At 40.0% G+C, this 22,833-nt stretch overlaps 1 protein-coding gene and 1 pseudogene across 1 annotated transcript; both read left to right on the plus strand.

Annotated features, from left to right (window-relative positions):
• Positions 1 to 1,791: 1,791 nt before the first annotated feature.
• On the plus strand, positions 1,792 to 5,372 carry LOC139936227 (uncharacterized). Its single transcript, XM_071931009.1, has 4 exons — positions 1,792 to 1,951; positions 3,180 to 3,311; positions 3,661 to 3,817; positions 4,432 to 5,372. The coding sequence occupies exons 1-4, from the start codon at positions 1,837 to 1,839 to the stop codon at positions 4,502 to 4,504; spliced, it is 477 nt and encodes a 158-aa protein (XP_071787110.1). The 5' UTR covers positions 1,792 to 1,836; the 3' UTR covers positions 4,505 to 5,372.
• Positions 5,373 to 11,798: 6,426 nt separating this feature from the next.
• LOC139936247 (uncharacterized) lies at positions 11,799 to 21,792 on the plus strand (annotated as a pseudogene).
• The last annotated feature ends 1,041 nt before the right edge of the window (positions 21,793 to 22,833 follow it).

Raw genomic sequence — 22,833 nt, forward strand, 5'->3', positions numbered from 1 at the left:
GATAGCCAAGACGATATTACTCACCAGTATAGTTTAGATTTCAAGCTCGCCAGTAAATTAAATCATACCGTTAGAGGGCGCGCTCTAGCGATTTACAACTGCGCGTAGTACACTGACCAAAATCGAGCACTATCGTCTTGGGCCAAGACTACTCAGGATGCAGATGTTAGGTAAAATCATCAGTATAATTGAGAACAAAAGAACTTGAATGTAACTTGAAAACCAAACAGAACACTTATTACCATACCTCACAAAACACATGGAGGGAAGCTCAATCTTTACAGTTCGCTCAACACATAGCAAGATCCGCAGTACTGAGCTACGTAAACCCACTCCCTTCTACGTGTAGACTAGTGTAGACGCGTAGGCCTTGGGGAAGCGTACGACCCGAATTTCCAACAATAAGGCCGTGACCGAATTGGCGACTTCGGCTACAGCTACGGCTAGGTTAGGAATTACCATTATGTATCCAGTGACCCTAAAATCCATGCAGGATAAGGAGGTCCAAATGGTGGGGGCTGCTTTACCGCTGCAGGCGCCCCCATAGAACCATGTGCTTTATTAGAGATTATTTTCATACTTTTATCACAATTCAGACCTTGGTTACTACCTCCATGGTGACACTTGCCTTGTGAAAGGGACTAAAGAAGATCTGGCTGAAATTTTGGAGAGTTTTTCCAGCTATGCAGCATGCAATGCATGCGCGTTAACTCTGCACTGCAAAGCCCCGTTCATGATCCCTCTGTTCGGTGTGGAGACCAAGGACAAAACAAAACATGGAAAGTAAAAGGGACACATAAGGGAATTCTAAAGACTGGGTTACTCCACAAGGAAACCTAGCAGAAACTCTAAGACTGGGTTACTCCACAAGGAAACCTAGCAGAAACTCTAAGAATGTGTTAAATTGACAAGAACAAAAGGAATGCCCCCACAAGATTGCATTTTTGAGAATGAGTGTATGACACGTGTACCGTGTTTCTCGTGTATGCTTGATGGGTCAATACATTGCACAACTTATTATTTTTTTTAAATGTCATTATGATTAATGATCAGTTTTAATGATAGGGGATTATGATATGATCGGTTTTATGAGAGGGGATTTATGATATGACCGGTTGTATGCGTTTCTATGATTAACTTTTAATTAACTTTTATAATGAGCAAGAGTTACGGGAGCCCGTCTCAGTGGCATTGCTGTTTCAGTTTTCAACGGCATTTGTTCGTTTTTCAAGAGTATTATATTTCGTTCGCTCAAAATATTTTTGCAAAAGGGAACAAAAAATATCACCATTTGGAGCAAACGGTGTAATCATTTGAGGGAACGGAAATGTTACCTCGTTGGGACGAAATATTGTTTCCAGAGAGCGAGATTATACTTTTAGGGAACAAAAATAGTTTTTCGAAGGACCGATTAAATGACAAAAACATTGGTTCTTTCGGGCTCCGTGCAAGTCCCTTTTCTAGAATAATACGACACACCCAGCAATTAACAAAAGATCATATACAATAATCTCCAACTGTCTGCATGGTTTGTTTTTTTAAATATATCTATATGCAGAGTAATCTCCCTGAAATCGAAGGATTTCGAGCATTTCAGAGGAACAATAGATCATTTAAGCCCCCATAGTAATTACAAAATAATTCCTGGCAATACTGGTACGGGTTTTGATCTACCAATCCAATATACCTTATAATGAACGTGCCTATTGATAAATGTATCACGTGGTTCGTTGTGAATGTTATAAGTTCATTTCGCATATAAAAGTCTCATTTTTTTAAACACAGCACAGACGGTTAAACGAAATCAACCAATCTTTTTATATTATCTGCCGATAAATGCACGCAGTTATGTCTGGCATCCAACTCGTATGTGTACTTCTGTTCCTTGGTGCGTTGCTTGCACCAAGTGTGATTGCGGATGAGCATGACAGGGAAGTCCGAAGCTTTGAAGGTAAATATTAATCATTTACATTAGTTAATAAGTGCAGGGATATTAATAACTGATAACTTTAAACTATGGAATATTTGATAGTCTTACAATAAAACCATTGAGTGATGCTGTGGCCTAAGCACTCAGTAGATTTTGCTTGCTTACGTGCTTGCTTGCTTGCTTACGTGCTTGCTTGCTTACGTGCTTACTTACGTGCTTGCTTGCGTGTTGCTTGCTTGCTTGCTTACGTGCTTACTTACGTGCTTGCTTGCGTGTTGCTTGCTTGCTTAAGTCGAGTGATGTCCTCGAATCACGATGGTTCCCCAAGCCTTTCTGTCCCCCATTGCTGACTTGAAATCTGCTGATTCAAGTCCTGTGTCCATTTTGAGAATGTCAGTGTAAGTTAGTGCCGGTCTACCAGGTTTCCTCCTTCCATGCTTAGGGGTCCACAGAACAATATTGGACACTGGTTCGTCTTTGCTCCTGTAGCAGTGGCCAGCAAAACGCACCCTTCTCTGTCTGATTTTTGCTGAGAGCTTGGGTAGGTTCCCATATGTGACTGTGTTGGTGGTAGATACTTTACCCCGACGTTTGTACAAAGAAAAGAAACATACCGTTTACTATATTAATGTTATTTCACAGAGAAGTGTATCACACCAAAGTTTTTGTTTGATTTGTTTTGGTACAGCTGCAGAAAGAAGTACAGCAGATAGAAGAATGTTCCTTGGCTGTGCTGAATTAGTGCACCCAATACATGAGTTTGCTTGCATATATATTGCCTTAAAAAACCTGTTTGACACGGCCTTAAAGACACTGGACACTAATGGTGATTGTCAAAGACCATTCTTGATCTTCTCACTCAGTGTATCTCAACATATGCATAAAATAACAAACCTGTGAATATTTTAGTTCAATTGGTCGTAGAAGTTGCGAGATAATAATGAAAGAACAACACCATTGTCACACGAAGCTGTGTGCTTTTCGATACTTGATTTCTAGATCACAAAATTTAAATCCGAGGTCTCCAAATCAAAATCATTGAAATTTACTCCTTTCTCGAAAACTTTGTTAAAACTTTGAGTCAGCCGTTTCTCACAATGTTTTATACTATCTACAGCTCTCCATTACTCGTTGCCAAGTAACGTTTTATGATAATTAATAATTATTCTGAGTAATCACCAATAGTGTCCACTGCCTTTAAGAAGAGACTTCAAAAAAAAAATGTATTTTTTGTTTTACTGTTCCCCAGATAAAATAAAAGCATTAACGGATACCCTAAATACCGACTTCGCTAATCGGAAATGGGATGAACAGCTGGACATGTGGCTTCCAGACGCCTATCTTTCAGTTGAAGGATTCCCTCTAGCTCATGGAAAGGAAGGTAAATGACTTTTCAAAGCTTGTCATTTATTGAGTTATCTACGTATATGTTGATTATTTTTGTTAAAGATGACCAGTCGTATATTTTACCAAATTCTTCCCAACTAATTAGGACGAGATAAAAGACGTTATGACACATTGAACCCATCCTAACTCAAAGAGGAATAATCAAAGCGTTTCATGAATTCGGCTGGTTTACCGCCACTAACAGTATCAATTAAAACAAGAAATAAGAAACCAAAAAGCAAATACAAGCAATGAAAACATTCAATGCAATAAAAAATACACTAGTCTAGGTAAACTATATGAAGAAGTACAAATGACTATATAGTCTGTTTTCATTCCGGTAGCTATTCGTAAAGTTGAGAAGACGGAAGTCAGCTCGCTCTACTCCATGACAACAGAGTACATCGAGGTGGGACCACAGGAGGAAGGGGCTGACTACGTTTACGTCTTATATACCGAAAAATGGCACGATCAGAACGAACAACTAATTAAGGACGATAAGTAAGTTTACCCTTTCTTTATATAGGCCCTATTATCTCATGAGTTGGGGGTTGGGGGTTGGGTGGGTAGGTCTGTTTGTTCTCCTGAACATCTGACGTCACACTTCGAGACTCGTTACGTCAGAGAGTAGCCTCGAGCCAACGTGAATGTATTGACGGTCACGCGGTACGGTTGTACGGATGGTAATTTCTTTCTGCACTATTGCCACTTTCGTAACGGGGAAATTGTTTGTTTAACTCGATTAACAAAGCAAAGAGAGGAAAATTGTTGAAGATGGCTATTCTAAGTATAAAAAAAAACTCATATCGCGTATGCACACGATAAGTTTGGATTTATCATGTCGGATGATGAGTTTGGATTTATCGTACACGATATTTTGTTTCATTTATGTAGCGGCACTACACTAATTAATTATGTCTCTATGTTATCATTACAAACAAAAGTGTCTTCACTAAAACTCTGATTGGACGGATCAAACGAGCCGTTCACATTAGAGAGAGAGTGGCAGGGGTTGATCAGTAGATGGGAGGGGCCAGAACACATCAGGCAGGTCGGCTTCTAGATCTTACTAGATAAAACATATATTCTGATGTGAGTGTTTTTATATTCTACAGGTGTCTGTTGGTATGGCGTAATACTGACCAAGGCTACAAGGTTGCCATGTTAATGGTCAACTCCAACGTGTAGAGAGCCAAGTTCACCGGTTCCGGATATTCTAATAGATGATTATGTGGACTTAGGAACTTTAAAGGGATATTCATCATTGGTAATTGTTATGTTCTTCGATGGATTTGGAGGATGAAATGTATTATAAAATCAATTGAGTTCAGTCACCTTTAGTTGAACGTACATCGGCCCTTTTCGAAACCACGGCTTCGGCTCCAGATTCTGCTCAGCCTAGCTTGGTCCAGCGGTTGTTTTGACAATTGCGCGTGCTTTGGGTAGGCCTACGTGCTAAGGGCTTCAGGCGAGAACAAGGAGCCTGAAGCCGAATCCGAAGCCGAAGCCGTGTATTCGAAAAGGGCCAAAATATCCAACCATCTAACATCAACATTAAACAAAAAACTACTCAGCTTCTGTAATGAATATTGACCCTTGAAAACTCAAATTGTGGTGGCTCGTTATGAAGCCTAGATACCAGACGTGTTACCTTTGGCTAACAACATCTTGTTCAAAAATTGCGTGATAATGGAAAAAATTAACAATGTTCTCAGTAAAATACGTAATTTTTTACTTTACGTATACAGGTAATTGTTTTAACCATTGGTTTGGTATCACGCTTTAAATAGAAGATGAATGGCTGCATCAATTGGCTCAATTTCAAGTTAGTATACACCTATGCTCATGAGTTATGTATCGGTTTCCTTGCGAATATTTATTACACAAAACACCAAGCTGTATGTCTTGTTTGTTTTTAGAGTATGACGTCAGCATAAACATTAAACCACTTAAGGTCATCTGGAAGTGGTATATTGTCAAAATAAAGCTTCTGTCACTAAAATGTGTGTTTTGATGAGTGGAATATGAATAAACAGTTAACTAAGGTTCTATAAAATTAGTTTCCATTTTATTTACAAATTTAAAAGTAGGCCCGACCCGAGAGGGCGCTGTTCGTGACGTCAATCGTGGCGCGATATTTGAAGAGAAAATATGGAGTCTAGCCCCGTTCACTACGTCTGGGTACTTGATCGGTATGATGCCCACGTATAGAACTACGGTTACGGAGCAGACTGCACGTACTGTGGCTGCTGTGCAAGCGGACGGTCCACTCGGATTACCCTGCACGGTGAATCGCAAGCTAAAAATAATATGCCCTCAAAATTCAAACTTACCCGAATTTTTCACGTTTGGCATATGCTCCTCTAGGTTTGTCACACCGTTTACCAGTTACCTTCTTTACTTCCTACTTTACGCCAGTTACCTTCTTTGACTTCCCACTCTGGAAAAGTTGTTGCCATGGCGTCATGTTTTAGAATAACCGTTCAATTCATGTAAAATCTGTGGTGTTATACCGGATTCGGCACGAGTTCGCTGCACAGCGCTGAAAAAGACATCGGACCGGACTACTTTTGCTCTTGTGAGTCTGACTTTCGCGGCCCACAACCGCCCATACTTGGGGTCTGCAGGAAACACACGCAACCTGACCCCATCTTTAGTTGTTTTGCTGCATCCAGCAGCAATACACCTGGTCTGCATTTGCACGTGTGTGTACTCGATCTACGCATTGTATGCAAAGTCTGCCTCGACTGACGTCACAAAAGGGGTAAGCATATATAGCGTGACAAACAATTGCTAAAAAATTGTTTTATTGTTCATAAGCATATACTCTTATGTTTGAAAGAAACAAAAATCTATTTCCAGGTGACTTTAATAGTTTCTTAGATCGGTCTGAGATGAATTGTTTTTGAAGGAACGTGGGTATTCTGAAGGTGCTTGTTCAATCGCGGCGGGATCGGAGACGAACAATTTCACAAACCGCTCAGATTGTTTTAAGATAAATATTTACTAATAAAGCCGGTTCATACTTCCTGCGAATGCGAAGCGAATTTGACGTCACAACCCTCCTGTCGCAGCGATATTCGCAAGTGAGTTGTTCAAAGTTGAACTGCTGCGAATTATTCGTTGCGAATTTGTGACTGTCACATAACCACGGGATGTGGCTCCAAACAACAAATGTAAGAAAGACGAACAAGCCATGCACTCATGAAATAAATGAACAGTGAAAGAAGCACTTCTAATTTACTATATACATCAATATTTAATTATGAAATTCCTCATCGAACACTATCAATCAACATGTCCAATATTCTTTGGCTCTAATTACAATTCCTTGATTCAAATAAAATCTCCTCCAAAATTAAACCAAAATAATTTATCTATCCTTACTTCACCTAAATTAAAACTTCAAACCTCAAAACGTTCTGAACTTCACTTCAACTTACTATCTTCAATGAAAATCAATATAGAAAAACTATACTCTGTTCTCAAACTCCACAAACTTCTTCAAATGTCAATATAATAACTTGCGCTAGTAGAACCCTCCACTTAACTTCAAATCTAAATTACGTCTTAGAAAAACTTCTTATCACAACTTCTGCTCCAACTGGAGTGTAAAACAACTCCCTTAATCTCAAATAACAATTATTTCTTTCCAACTTCTTTTCACAACTGGAGAATAAAACAACTCCCTTAATCTCAAATAGCAAAGTTTCTTCCAAACTTCTTTTTCACAACTGGAGAATAAAACAACTCCCTTAATCTCAAATAGCAAAACTTCTTCCAAACTTCTTTTTCACAACTGGAGAATAAAACAACTCCCTTAATCTCAAATAGCAAAACTTCTTCCAAACTTCTTTTTCACAACTGGAGAATAAAACAACTCCCTTAATCTCAAATAGCAAAGTTTCTTCCAAACTTCTTTTTCACAACTGGAGAATAAAACAACTCCCTTAATCTCAAATAGCAAAACTTCTTTCCAACTTCTTTTTCATAACTGGAGAATAAAACAACTCCCTTAATCTCAAATACCAAAATTTCTTCCAAACTTCTTTTTCACAACTGGAGAATAAAACAACTCCCTTAATCTCAAATAGCAAAACTTCTTTCCAACTTCTTTTTCACAACTGGAGAATAAAACAACTCCCTTAATCTCAATAGCAAAATTTCTTTCCAAAATGTATGGCTATGGAAGAAGAAAATTATTCTCCCAATGTTAAATGTATAATGTCAGCAAATACAAAATTGCAATCCAACCTGGCTTTTACTGACTATCTACAAAAAGTGTCTTTACTCTCATGGAAGACAAAAATTACTTAAGAAATTGCTCCCATCTTCCGATGATAAATATATATATATATACAAGCATAGAGTTTTTATATACAGTGTTTCAAAATTATCGGGCTAGCTGTTCTTTCGACGGAATCCGTTCAGAGAATAAAAAGCTTGAAGCTATACTTAGTCTTCATTCTTGACGAAATTCCACATCAGTTCAAATGGTTAGCTCAATCATGGTTCATCCAGTGTAGGGTGGTAGAAAAATGGAGTATCCAGATTAATGTCTGTCGCAAACTGTTTAACCCGGAACCAGTGCCATCTACAAAATCAATACCAACCATACCGATACCATAATGATAATTGAACAGTTCTGTCTGGAAATGCTTATAATCAAATAGTTTCTACACTTGGTTTGCACTATAATCATAAACTATCAAACTGTACATTTTCGTACTAAACTTAGAATGAATTTCAAAGCAATATTTGTTCATAAAATAATTCACAACTTACGGTTAGGAGTTCCCTTTAAACTTAAACGGTGTCTGCCTGTTATAGCTTGCTGTTGAAACAGCACAATCTTCAATTTGTCGCAATGATACAATTTATCAAACAAAATTCTGCATGAAGGTCCTGCAATATGTCTGACCTCCCTGATAGCAGATCTTGGAATGATCAACCACACCCTAATCTAAGGTTGCAAGGAATTCTTAAACTCACCCAACCATGGCACCCACTCTACAGAACAATAGTCACCTCTCAATGCACACACATACACCCTACATCAGCCCACTCATGTCTTCCCAAATAAGGACTTGTTCACTCAACTGTAGTTCACTGACTGCATCACAGAACTAAATGAATATTCATTGGATCGCTAAACTCTTGACCAATAAATTAAATGAGGGAAATATAAAAAATACACATGGGTTATTTACAGTACTAGATCACTTGTGACAGTGACGTCAACATTTGTATCGCATTCGCATTCGCGGGAAGTATGAACCGGGCTTTAAATCTAAGTGTAATCGGAGACGAAAGTTGTTCAAACCTTTCGTTCAAAACGTGTGAGACCAATTATGTACTGAGGAGGAACAAGGGTTTTCTGAAGCTGATGGTAGAATCTTTGCATGATCGGAGACTATCAGTTTTTTCAAACCGCTATGCTCTCTCTGTGATTAAATCAGTAGAAATTTGGGACTTTTAAAGGTGCTGGTAAAACCTTAGCGTGATCGGAAACGATTTTTTTCCAAAACGCTCAGATTGATCTGAAATTAATTATGTAGGAATTTGGGTGATCCAAATGAGTGTGTGGGGGGGGGGGGGGGGTTGTCAAACCTTCAAAACCGACCAACCCTTCTTTTTCCAACTGTCTTGCGCAAATCCACACGGCCCACATTCTACAATTTGAAGGCTTTCAAATTAAGTCCGTTTTCCTTCACCAGTTATGCCTCTAAATGGCCTTTTATAGAGCATCTATAATGCAAAACTTTTCGGGGCCTAAAGCCGGCCCGGACCCCACACCGTAAACGCTTCGTGCTATCGACGATGTGACCTCTGACGTCACACGAAAACCATAACATGATTCGCGCGCACACCGCCGGGCAAAACCTTTGTGTTTTGGCAGCCAGCTAGAAAGTGTACGCAATCTTACTATGACTACGCAACTCAGTGCCCGGCGAAACATGACGTATACAGTGTTTTGTCAACAGAGGGCGGTTTGAATGTAAACATAGGTCACATCGTCTATACGCTCGAATACTCATATTTCATCTTTGTTCTGAAGTGCCCCGAAAAATGTGTATTTTTTTCTGGTTGTTTTGTCCTTTTACGCATGTTGAAAGCAACAGCAATACGGATCTTCTGTTTTCAAAGAATTGTTCTTCTACAGTTGCCATATTAACTTGTCAAACAGGAATAAGTACCCAAATGCGCCCAAAACCAGTGTAGCATGCATGACGCAATTTTGAGAATAGGTTTCCCGAGAACATGTAGTGTAAAAAGCATGACCAAACTGGATTGTGCTTGTATATCATAAATCAAGTGGTTTGGACTACTTCATTTATTTGCATATCAACAAACACGATATTGGAAGGTCACGTTCAATGCACACGGTTCATGGCGTTATGATGTATAGGTACGGAGACTTAAGTCGGAAGGTACGGTGTTCTATATATACCACGTGCAAAGCAGCATTAAAGGAACACGTTGCCTTGGGTCGGTCGAGTTGGTCTTTGAAATGCGTTCTTACCGTTTGTTATAAAATGCATATGGGTATAAAGATGTTGTAAAAGTAGAATACAATTATCTACACAAATGTGCCTCGAAATTTAATGCGTGGTTTTCTTTTTATCCCGTCGACTAACGGTCGGTCAATAAATTATGGGAGTCAAATGTTTTACTGCCATAAATGGCGACCGTGTTAGTTCGCGACGTAAAAGGAAAACCGTGCAACTTTGAGTGATATTTGTGTGGATCCTTATATTCTAGTTTTAAAACATCTTTCTAACCATATGCATTTCACAACAAACGGTTTCACAGACGCTTTTTATAGACCAACTCGTCCTATCCAAGGCAACGTGTTCCTTTAAAAGCACATTCATAACTACCTAAGACAGTTTATCCATTCTGATTGTTGAGAGGGCATCACGAGGGGTTGTTTGAACAGATGATATAACACCAGTAAAAAGTGTTGAAACATGGGCGTGACACGCGAGCTTGCACCTGATATAAGACAGTTTCTTCATTTCTATTGGTCGAGAGCAACGGATGGAACAGTTGTGCTACATCACGCGATACGCGCGATGCGCACATCTCCTTATAAGGAGTTGTTTTATACCCGAGGGCCTTACCATTTCATAGGTGGAGGGGTGTTGTGTTGAAAGAAATCATTGACCAATTTATAATTTTTGCATTTATTTTACTTTTTGACCAAAAAAGTGTTGATGTTTTTTGACCGAAAAGGTATTTGTCAATGGGAATCAAAGTGTGATGAATCGGTTTTCAGCTAGTGGTTTAAACCCACCGAGGCCTGGTTCTTGATAATTTACGTCGAGGTAAAATTATCAAGAACCAGGCCTCGGCGGGTACCAATAGTTGAAAACCTCTTCACCACACATTGATTCCCTTAATGTAAAATGCGGTTTATAGCAGAAAAGTAGTTTTAAAAGGATATTTTTTTTTTTTACCATTTTCATTTTTTTTCGGAGAACTTTGTTTTATGTTCAATATAATTATGTGTTTTGTTAGTTTTGTAGAGTCACTTTTCAAGTCTACCGTTTTCCGATAAGATTTATAACCAAAAAAAATCAAAATATAATTGAAGATTATAACAATTGACTCAACTACTTCCATGTAGTTGTTGTATCATTTGCATTAAGTGAGACGATGTCCTTTTGTGCTTTTTAATTGAACTGCGATCTAAAAATACAGAATTTGTTTGATATGCATCTAACCCTTCAGAATGCCCCCCTACTTCTTCCCAGAAAATTACCCCCATAAAAACATAGAAAGCACTTGGAGTGAAGTATCTGCTTTGCTGAACATTGAGGATCTTTTCAATGTACTGGGTCAGCAATCTTTAAACTTATATATTTTAACAAATAGTAAGTGTTTCAAACAAATTGTTGTATTATGTTGTACCTGAGTGGACGTTGCGGGGAGGGGTAATGAAAGGAAACAAAACTGAAAGGTAACTGCCCCAATTAGCGTGCACGAAGGTAGAATTTTGATTCGTCGTGTCATGTTAATTTTGGAACCTGATAACTGACTCTATAAGCCAAATAATCAACCAATCAACCAAAGTATTCAATATTTGGGGTCAAAATTTCAGACAGCTGAAAATACCACCAACTTCCACAAATAATACCCGTACGAATTGTCATTGAAATGACTAACACAGCGCACTGTAGCAATTTCTCACAACTGGAAACAAAGTGTGTTGCGCTGCATTTTTCTACGGTGGCCTGTTGCAACCACCGTAGAAAAATGCAGCGCAACACTCTTTAAATTTAATACGTGTGGGTTTTCCCAGTTGTGAGAAATTACTACCATTGTATTTTGCGCACGGGATTTATACAGAAAGGACTTGTACTGTATACATTCACATCGGTGTCGAGTTGGTGAAGAAGAGGTGCACTATTTTTACGTGTTGTTTACAGAATCTATGTTGCGGGCCATTTTCCACTTCCGATTCATCAAAGAGGTTCAAGTGTAAGCAGTGAGCATTAGTCACATCTACAGCTTGAGGTAGGACTTACTTGCACTAGGGTCTATTGTGTCTTAATGAACATGACCAATTAGACCTGTATTAACTGACATGTTGGCTGTGTGTAAATGAACATGATTCGGTCACACGAACCAGTGTACATTGATCTTAACAGTACACGCATTAATTTTTAATTTGTCTGTCTGTCTGTCTGTCTGTCTGTCTGTCTGTCTGTCTGTCTGTCTGTCTGTCTGTCTGTCTGTCTGTCTGTCTGTCTGTCTGTCTGTCTGTCTGTCTGTCTGTCTGTCTGTCTGTCTGTCTGTCTGTCTGTCTGTCTGTCTGTCTGTCTGTCTGTCTGTCTGTCTGTCTGTCTGTCTGTCTGTCTATGTCTGTCTGTCTGTCTGTCTGTCTGTCTGTCTGTCTGTCTGTCTGTCTGTCTGTCTGTCTGTCTGTCTGTCTGTCTGTCTGTCTGTCTGTCTGTCTGTCTGTCTGTCATTTGTTTGTCTGTTTTTCTGTTCGTTTGTTCGTCCGTCCGTTCGTTCGTTTGTTTGTTTGTTTGTTTGTCTGTTTGTTTGTTTGTTTGTTTGTTTGTTTGTATGTGTGTTATAGATTGCACCACAGAGCATCTATAATGCAAAACTTTTCGGGCCATTAGGCGGGCCCCGGACCCCACGACGTAAAGTCTTCGCGCTACGCACTCCTCGCATACTCATCTTTCATCTTTGTTCTGAAGTGCCCGTCCCCCCCCCCAGAAAAATGTGTGTTTTTATGGTTGTTTTTGTCCTTTTACGCACGATTAAAGCAATATCAACACGGATCTTCTGTTTTCAAAAAACTGCATGTTCTTCTACAGTTGCCATATAACTTGTCAAACAGGAATAAGTACCCAAATGCGCCCAAAACTTGCACCTCAGTGTGGCATGCATAACGCCATTTTGAGAATAGGTTTCCCGAGAACATGTAGCGTAAAAAGCAAACCAAACTGGATTGGCCTTGTATTATCATAAGTCAAGTGGTTTAGACTATTTCATTTATTTGCATAACAACAAACACGATATTGGAAATTGAAAGGTCACGTTCAATGCACACAGTTCATGGCGTTATGATGTATAGGTACGGAGACTAAAGTCAGAAGGTACGGTGTTCTAATACCACGTGCACAGCAAAGATTAAAAGCACACTCTAAATGCGGTTTGTTTGAGTGTTGTCGGTGTGTTTGTCTGGGTTATTTTGTGGTGTTGGCATACATGTTGTTTGTGCATAATATTAACAATCTACAAAATGCATACAACATCAATACTTCAGTTTAAAGGCAGTGGACACTATTGGTAATTGCTCAAAATAATTATTAGCATAAAACCTTACTTGGTAACGAGTTAATGGGGAGAGGTTGAAAGTATAAAACATTGTGAGAAACGGCTCCCTCTGAAGTGACATATAGTTTTCGAAAAAAGAAGTAAGTTTCCACGAATTTGATTTCGAGACCTCAGATTTAGAATTTGAGAAATCAAGCATCTGGAAGCACACATATTCGTGTGACAAGGTGTTTTTATCTTTCACAATTACCAATGGTGTCCACTGCTTTTGAAGAACATAAATAAATCACGAAGGGTAAGGTTCAGCATAATATGCATTAAAGTCACCTGGAAATAGATTTGTTTTCTTTCAAACATAAGAGTATATGCTTACGAACAATAAAACAATTTTTTTAGTAATTGTTTGTTACGATTAATATGTTTAAAAAATATATAAAGTTGTTTGGGGGGCTGACTCCGCCTACCCCTTTTGTGACGCCATTCAAGGCAGACTTTGCCTGCAACGCGTATAGTAAACACACGTGCAAAGTACATGTACGTCCAAGTCGTGAGTTGGTACATTTCAAAAAGTGTTTTTCTGCATTCAGCAGCAATACACCTGGTCGGCATTGCCGGAAAAAAAAAATTGCTCATTTGCTTAATACAATCTACACTCGTAGACAAACAAACAAACAAACAACCAAACAAACAATCCCATTAAGCTTCCACCGGTAAAACGACAAAGTGTGTGTATCCATCTCAACACCAATTCAATTAGTTTTCATACGGATATTAATTTAAGTTTTGAGCCATACAGGGTATAATCAAACATCCTCGTATAGATACACGCGTCGTTATTTGTGTATAGACATGACGGGGTTCACACAAGCAAAGCAGGTACTATTTCTGATCATGTCGGGAGTTGTACGAGAAAATTGATCAAGAATTTTAACAATTCATCCGTAACCCTTGCCATATTGTTCCCTTCTCTTCGCTCACAAAGACCAGGGTGCCTATGGTACAATCATAGAGCAAGGAATGAACCCGTGATGACCTTCGGTCACCGAGCTTTTCTTTCACCAATAGTCAACAGATGACGTGACAGCGGTCCATACAACCCAACGTGTCGGCACTTGTTCCCCGGGTTGTGTACCGTCATCGCGCGGACGGGGTGACGTCACGCGAGGTGTTGGGACAGGGTCTGTTTATGCGCGGTAGTTTTAAAAGCAGATTGTTATAAAAGCGCTTCGCTGTTTTGTGACAACATTGCCACTGAGAACCTGGAAATCATAAATTGTATGATTTTTTTTCTATCGGAAAAAGGTAAGTTGTCAATAATATTATTGTACATAAACAAGTTGACCGTTGTTGTTATGTAGTGTAAAACCCGATATAATGCTGTGTCGTGTGTCTTGAGTTGATTGCATTGTCAGTGTCTTTTTTGTTCTCTCCGTCAATGATATGACTTCAAAAACCATTTTGTTTTGCTTTTCTTTAGTGTGGATACAATTTTATTTGTTTTAACTATGTTTTTTCTCTCTTCAAAATCTGCGCTAAAAGTGCGGTGATTTATGAGACACATTTAAAAACGAGTGTTCTTAAAGCTCAGTTTTACTTTTATAATTTCCAGTATTCAATTTAATTTGTCCGAGTATTGAACATTGGTTGTTGAAAGGCATGGACCACATCAACCATACAAATATCAAATAATGGATTATGGTGATTGATTCACGCGAAAATTAAACATAAAACCAGCCGCCACACTTTCTCCTAGAAGACACGCACTGTCAAACTATATATAAGGCGTTTTTGCTATAAAGAACGTTCCCAATAGACAGTTGGTATTCAAGAGAGCATTAAACAATAACCAGTGACACTTATTTAGACCCTTGTCAAACTTAAAGCAAGTTGAATAAGTCAACTTGTTCACTCACTTTTCATATTGACGAAATGGCTAATGGTTATAGTGTCGTATAAATATTTCAGAAGATTGGAAATGTGTGATACATACAAAACCGGACAGTTTGATTTAAATAACACTTCGTACGGCTTCTAAAGTGAAATAATATAAATATAGTGTTATGTTTGTGTGCGATATTTAGCAACCACAGTCCGTGATGTAGAAGTGGCAATTCCTCAGAAAAAGAAAAGAAAAAAAATAAACAAACGGATCCAACCCAGAGCAGGACTAGGATGTTGTTTTTTGTGTTTTTTTTTGTTCTTGTCTTTTGTTGTTGCTGTTGTTGTTGTTGCTGTTGTTGTTGTTGCTGTTGTTGTATACATAAAGCATGCCTCTGAAGAAGGTTCGATTTGTATCGAAAGCTAAGGCCATCCCTACTCATAATAATAGATACCCCTATATGAAGGGATTTATTGGATGACTGATGACAGTATTATAAGGTGTATTTGATACGGTTGTTCCTTGTCCTCCATGCTATATACACACAATAAGGAGGGTTTGGTTAGTTTAATTAGAGCCACCAGAAATTTGTCGAAAATAGTCCCAGATCACTGTCTGGCGGGGTCATATTTATTGCGACCCAAAAATAAACCAAAACCAATAACTTTAAAGAAGTTCCAAAGTGGTGTCTATATAAAACGGGGATTTACGATCCTTGTGGATCATTGTGCATCAGAGCTGGTTGGTGTCACATCGCGCTCTCTAAGCTAGTTTTGAACAGTGCACATCCGAACACTGACCATAATTAATCGGATTGTACCATCTACTTCAACAGATTTCACACGAAGGCCTGCGTACCAATAGTTGGGTTCTACCAGCACCACGAATCCAGATATCTCTCTATCGTTGACTGGAGGTCTATCCCCTGAACGAAGTCGAGAAGATATTGATAGTACTATAATGGTAAGAGCACTACTACTACGACAGTTTGTCTTTTAGGATATTTAATTCTAAGAAGTTAATACCATCAAAACAACTGTAAAAAATAAAGCACACGAAATTCCGTCTTTGTTAAATTTAAGTCTCCGGACAGTGATATTTTGACCCGGAGTAGTCCAAACATTTAAAAACTTGTTTTGCACTGTGGGGTGGGCGTGTGCGTGGCTAAATTTGTACCAACATGAAAGCATTTTTACAAACACAATCACTATCTCTTTTTTTTTTTCTTCTTCTTTTTCGTTTCCCTATTTGTACAGGATGTTGACATACCACAAGACCCGAATGAGAAAGGAATACGAAACAAGACAGATGATCCGGCTACTAGCAGACGAGTCCAAGAACGGTTTAAATGTTCCACGTGTGGAGAGTTATTCCGTCACCTTACAAACCTCAGTCGACACCCAAGGATGCACAAGAAGACTCTGACTAATGCATCATGTCAAATATGTGGGAAGATGTTCGCCCGTTCTGATAGTAAGTATGAAACGACACCGTAAGAACCACCCCATTAATTCTCCAGCACCATTACTCTCTCTGACCGAGAATCTTGCCCTGAATTGCAACGAAGTGGCCGATAATCCAAACCCAACCCATACTCCCCCAGCTGATTTGGTCCCAGAACAATCTCTCTCTGTAAGCAGTAATCCACCGCCAAGAAACAGCAATACGACCACACCGATAACCAAGACGGCTGCATGCCCGGCATGCGGGACAATTTTTCCAAGTGTTAATCGTATGCTGAGCCACCTGATGAATGATCACATCGATGATTACCCATCGTCTCCAGTACCGCCGAAACAATTTTACGAACCCTTGGACGAGATGATGGATGGATGGGAGGAAAATAATCTCAATGTAGAGGAAGATGATGAGCACCAACAATTAAACACGGGTCAAGGAAACTCGAGTGCCCAGTGTGCCAAAAACAGTTCACTCGAGCTGATAATGTGAACAGACACATCAGGGCAAGTCATGGAGGAAATGTGGGTTCAGCAGCATCGGTACTGAACTTACCAACCGTCCACCAGTTCATTCCTCAACAACAACCCCCACTTCAAGAAGACCCCTTGGTGAATCCTACGTCGACAGACGGTGATGTTTTCAATCTCCAACCCGAGGCCATTATCGACACTCTCCGTAAGAACTGGGGAGCCATCCGCACACATCACTGTGTTCAGCGCCAAATTCAAGATGTGTACAACTTTAGACTCATCGGACGCTCCATCGAAACTGTTGATGAGGCGCTTATGACACTATTTCACCGCCTAAAATGCAGGGCAAAGATGAACATCTCCTTCGGTTTCCTACTTCGCCATTCGGAGACGGGAGAACACCGCTATTTTCACTCTAGTCAGAACAACGGGCGGGTGTTTCCGGCTCCGGCAACGGTTGCCTCTCAAGATGACATGGGTCGGCTGATAGAGAAAGTCCGCGAGGTGGACGTTTTGAAGATAGGTTTTCATCGTCGCCCAGATACGAAATGGACGGTGGCGGCCATAAAGAATATGACCGTCTATGTCAACAAGCTGAGACAATTTCCGATTGGTTCACCCATTGAGAAACTACCACCCTACGTCGCCGAAAATGACGGCTTGTGGAATTTGGTCGTAAATGGGAACACCGGCGAAAGGTATGACGATAAGTTATGCTTCTTTCGATGTCTAGCCGTGCACAGAGGGGAAAACAAGAACTCAAATGAAAAATCAACACGTTAACTGGCTGAAACATTTCGCCAACACACAGGACAGAAGCACATAGTCGGAGTCACTTTAGATGAACTTTCTATAGTCGAGGAACTTTTCAAAGTAAGAGTACACGTGTACATGCTGCTACCAATAGACGACAGCGACGAAGACGAAATGACCAACGTCCATGAGGTTGATACTAAGCAGGACGAGAATGTGGCAAGTATCAAAAACAACAGAGTTAAAGCAGAATTGATCAGGCGTTCCCATCACGACTATGTCGACAAACTGGACCTGAATTTGTGGGGAAGGCACTTTTCCTACATCCACGAAATTGAGACGTACAGCCAATCCTACGCCTGTTCCAAGTGTTGCACGGTTTTCACTCGATCAACCGATTTAGTACGTCACGAACCGACCTGTGATGTCAACGTCAAACATCGGTTCAGCGGAGGGGCTTACCAGCTTCCGTTAACGGTCTTTGATAAATTGTCTGAGTTGGGAGTGGAGATTGAAGATAATATGAAGTACTACCCGTACAGAGCAACATACGATTTCGAAACCTACTTTCACCAATTACCACAGACCGATGAAGACAAAGAGAAGAAACTTAGATGGGAAGCTCAACACGATCTCCTGAGTGTCAGTGTAGCAAGTAATATTCTTGGTCACGAGCCACCACAATGCTTCGTGAGTGACGGTAGTCCGGCTCAACTGGTTTCGGGTATGGTGGACTACCTACATATCATAAGTCAAACTGCGTATACTTCACTTATGGAACAATTTCAAGGTGTTTTTGAAGAGTTAGACGAGCTGCTGGATGCATTGAAGGACAACATGGAAGAGCGCAGAAAGTACAACCACACCAAAAAGGTTAAACAGCAGCTGGACGAGTACCTCAAAGAGTTACCGGTGCTTGGTTTCAATTCGGGAAAGTACGACATCAACGTTATAAAGCGGTATCTCTATCCAGTTCTACAAGATACTGACCCTTTGAAGTTCATCATCAAACGCACCAGCACCTACATGGCCCTGAAAACCGAGAAGTTGAAATTCTTAGACATAACGAACTACTTGGCACCCGGCTATAGCTACTCCAAATTCCTGAAGGCGTACGAGTGCGAAACGACCAAGGGTTTTTTCCCCTATGAATGGGTAGACGACCTGCAAAAGCTTGACTTTCAAGAGCTTCCACCCCACCAAGCGTTCTACAGTAAGCTGAAGGGGTCCAATATTTCTAAGGAGAAGTATGAGTTCTGTCAAAGAGTCTGGAAGGAGCAGGGCATGACCACCATGCGGGAGTTTCTGATATGGTATAACAATCTTGACATCGTTCCCTTCCTGGAAGCCCAGGAGAAGATGTTTACATTTTACAGAGATCGCAATATGGATATGTTCAAGTCCGCCATTTCTGTACCGGGTCAATAAAGACCAATAAAGACTTGTTCTACAAAATTAAAGAGAACATCGTGGGAGGACCGTCTATCGGTGTGAAAACCGTGTGAAAACATCGTGGGGTTCGACGCCAACGCGTTATATCTCTGGTCAATAATGCAAGATATGCCGATAGGGACTTTCATCAGGAGGAATGCCGAACGGGAGTTTAAGCCGGTGAGAAGTCACAAGTTCGGTGTCATGGCAACAGAATGGTTGGACTGGCTGGCATTCTCGCAAGGTATTCATGTTCGACACCAATTTAACAGCAAGGAGAAACGTGTAGGTGGTCGAATGATCCCGGTGGATGGTTACTGCAAAGAAACCAACACTATTTTCCAGTTCCACGGTTGCTACTGGCACGGACATCCCTGCCATTTGAACCCTAACGAGTTTAATAAAGTCAGACAAGCGAGTAGAGACGAACTAAGGCGCCAAACGGAAGATACCTCTGCGTACATAAGGCAGCAAGGTTACAAGCTGATAGAGCTGTGGGAGTGTGACTGGCGCGAAATACAGAAGACTGACCAGACCGTGAGAGATTTCTTACGGACCATCCGACTCTCTCACTTCAACAAGAAAACCATGACCCAACAGGAGGTATTGGGTTGTGTGGTGGACGGATCCATGTTTGGTATGGTCGAGTGCGACATCAGAGTTCCTTCTGCATTGAGAGCCCACTTTGCAGAAATGCAACCCCGTCTTTAAGAACACCAACGTCAGTCGTGAGGATATTGGAGATCACATGCGGGACTATGCTGAACGAGAAGGTGTCATGAGGCAACCACGTCGCACTCTCATTGGTAGCATGTTTGGTGAGCGTATCTTGCTCACGACACCCCTCCTTCAGTGGTACATCAATCACGGATTGGAAGTCGTGCACATCTACGAAGTCATTCAGTACGCTAAAAGTCCATGTTTTGAATCGTTCGGTAATAATGTCAGTAATGCAAGAAGAGTCGGTGATCGTGACCTGACAAAATCCATCTTGGCTGATACCATGAAGCTTCTTGGTAACTCTGCGTATGGTAAAACAGTCACCGACCAGGAGCGCCACATGAACGTCCGAGTCTGTACCGATGCCGATGCTCCACGTTACGTTAACAATTCTCATTTCCGTGCGCTCCATTCTCTTGACGACGGGTTGTATGAATGCGACATGACAAAGAAAGTAATTCGATTCAACCTCCCCCCACAGATTGGCTTTTTCGTCTATCAGTACGCGAAATTGCGGATGCTTGAATTCTATTACGACTTTCTTCTAAAGTTCATCGACCCCTCCGACTTCCAGATGTGCGAGATGGACACGGATTCGGCATATCTCGCCATCTCGGGGGAAAACCTGGACGATGTCATCAAGCCAGACATGAAGCAGCAATACCTGGAGGAGAAACACCAATGGTTTCCTCGAGAAGATACTGCTGAACATCGTTCTTACGATAAGAGAACTCCAGGACTATTTAAGGTGGAATGGGAAGGGGACGGTATAGTAGCCCTTTGTAGTAAGACGTACTACTGCTTCGGTGCTAAGAACAAAAACAGCTGCAAGGGACTTAACAAACTCGGGAATGACATCACCAAGCAGCGATACATGGACGTACTCGAGTCACAGAAAGCGGGAGAAGGTGTTAACCGAGGATTTAGGATGAGAGGAGCCGGGATGTACACCTACGAGCAAACCAAAACTGCCTTTACTTACATGTATCCCAAACGGAAAGTAGCATCAGACGGTGTGACGACTACCTATCTGGACTTGTAAATACTTTAGAGACGGCAGATTACCGCCACGGATTGTAATTAATAATGATAATAATAAGACATTTGTAAAGCGCCTAATGCGAAAAGCCTCTAAGCGTGTGAGAAAAGAGAGAGAAAGATACAATTAAAAATAAGCAGATTAAACAAATACCAGCATTAAACATATGAGTTTTCAACAGAGAACTTGCCTGGTGAATATGCACAGAGAGACTGTTCCAAAGAAAATTTGTGGATATAGAATGTTAAATAATGAGTTTCGTTTACGATGGCAAGATACACAATTTGCGATAGTCCTTTACCCGACGCAGTATTCTTCTCTCTTTTTGAAAAACAAATTTAACTTTTCATTTTATTATTGTATTTTTCCTTCAGCGATGAGTTACGCGTCATTTGAATTCAAGTTAATGAATAAGAAAAGAAAGAAAAAAGAGTAAATAACAGAGATGACAATCATGAATCATTTACTTAATATTCTCAAATTTTCAACACAGCAGTTTTTTCCCTAATAGCATTTCAATCAACAAATTTGCTCGAATGTTCTAACCTTAAAACAAGTTAAAGCATTGTATATTATAGCAAAAAAGGTTAATATATAGTGGTCGATAATTTTCAATATTGTTGTATTCAATTCTTTTTTTTTTTGCTTTGTCTGCATTTACTTGCGGTGTTTCCAATATATGGTTTAAAAATACAATTTTTACTGATACTGCAAAATCAAAAGTGTGTAATCAAAGGCATCAATCGACTTGAAATGTTTACATGCCGGTTTCTTAGGAAAAAACATTAACTTTTTGGTATTAACTGTTATACAATTATTGCACTTAACAAATGCTCCATTTTTACAGTAAACTTCTAAAAGTAATCAGCCGATGTTTGAAACGCTTTGTTAAATATTACCTAGACATATACCTAGATATTTTACTAATAAGCATGCAGCTGTATGATTTCTTGGTGACGACAAATAAAATACTTGAAACCGTATAATTGCCCGTTGTTCACTCAAGGAATGTTCTTTTTATTGTTGTATGTGTTTTACTATGCATTTAAAACATAAATTATGAAAACCATAGGGTAGGGGCTTAAGTTGCTCTATGTCCTTTTTGTTAACAGGCCTCTTTTAAACTAAGAGTTTGAAATGAATTGCTTGTTTTATAAACGGAGAAAGACTTTGGCCTACAGAACGAATTCAAACGTGGTCACCATACCCCAATGGTCAGCAACACAAGTATGAGATAACAGGTTGGACTTGTTTGGGTTTGTCGGCTAATCGGCTATTATGGCGTCATCTATTGACTATCACGATAGCTCGGTAATTATCTCTGATAATTGTTCATGCTTTGTATTGATGTGTTGGTAAAAATTGGCGATTTGTTTTTAATTATGCGTGCTCAATGTTGAAACTTCACAACACACACGGATAAGTTTAAATCTTCCTTTTAGGACCGTGAAAAAAAAAAAAAAAAAAAAAAAACGGGGGATACTGTCAATGTTTGGAATCGGACAAACGAAGATGTTTAAACGTTACCTTGTAAAAAAAAAAAAAAGAGCAACAACCATACGTTTTCGTTCAACTGTCCTAAACACGTTGTATTTAAGTTGACATTTCAAGTTTTGGAAGTAACGTTTCTCAAGTTTCTGAAGATAAACAGGAATATATCGCTTGACGTCAGCCCGTCAGTGTTCGACGACGGTACACAACCCGCGGAACAAGAACTAACACGTTTGGATTGTATGGACCGCTGTGACGTCATCTGTTGACATCTACCGTGAAAGCAAAGTTCTGTGACCGGAGGTCCTCGCGGGTTCAATGTAACTATGCACCCTGGTCTTTGTGAGCGAAGAGAAGGGAACAATATGGCAAGGGTTACGGATGAATTGTTAAAATTCTTGATCAATTTTCTCGTACAACTCCCGACATGATCAGAAATAGTACCTGCTTTGCTTGTGTGAACCCCGTCATGTCTATA

The sequence above is a fragment of the Asterias amurensis genome, chromosome 4 (genome assembly GCF_032118995.1).
Source record: "Asterias amurensis chromosome 4, ASM3211899v1".
Classification (NCBI taxonomy): domain Eukaryota; kingdom Metazoa; phylum Echinodermata; class Asteroidea; order Forcipulatida; family Asteriidae; genus Asterias; species Asterias amurensis.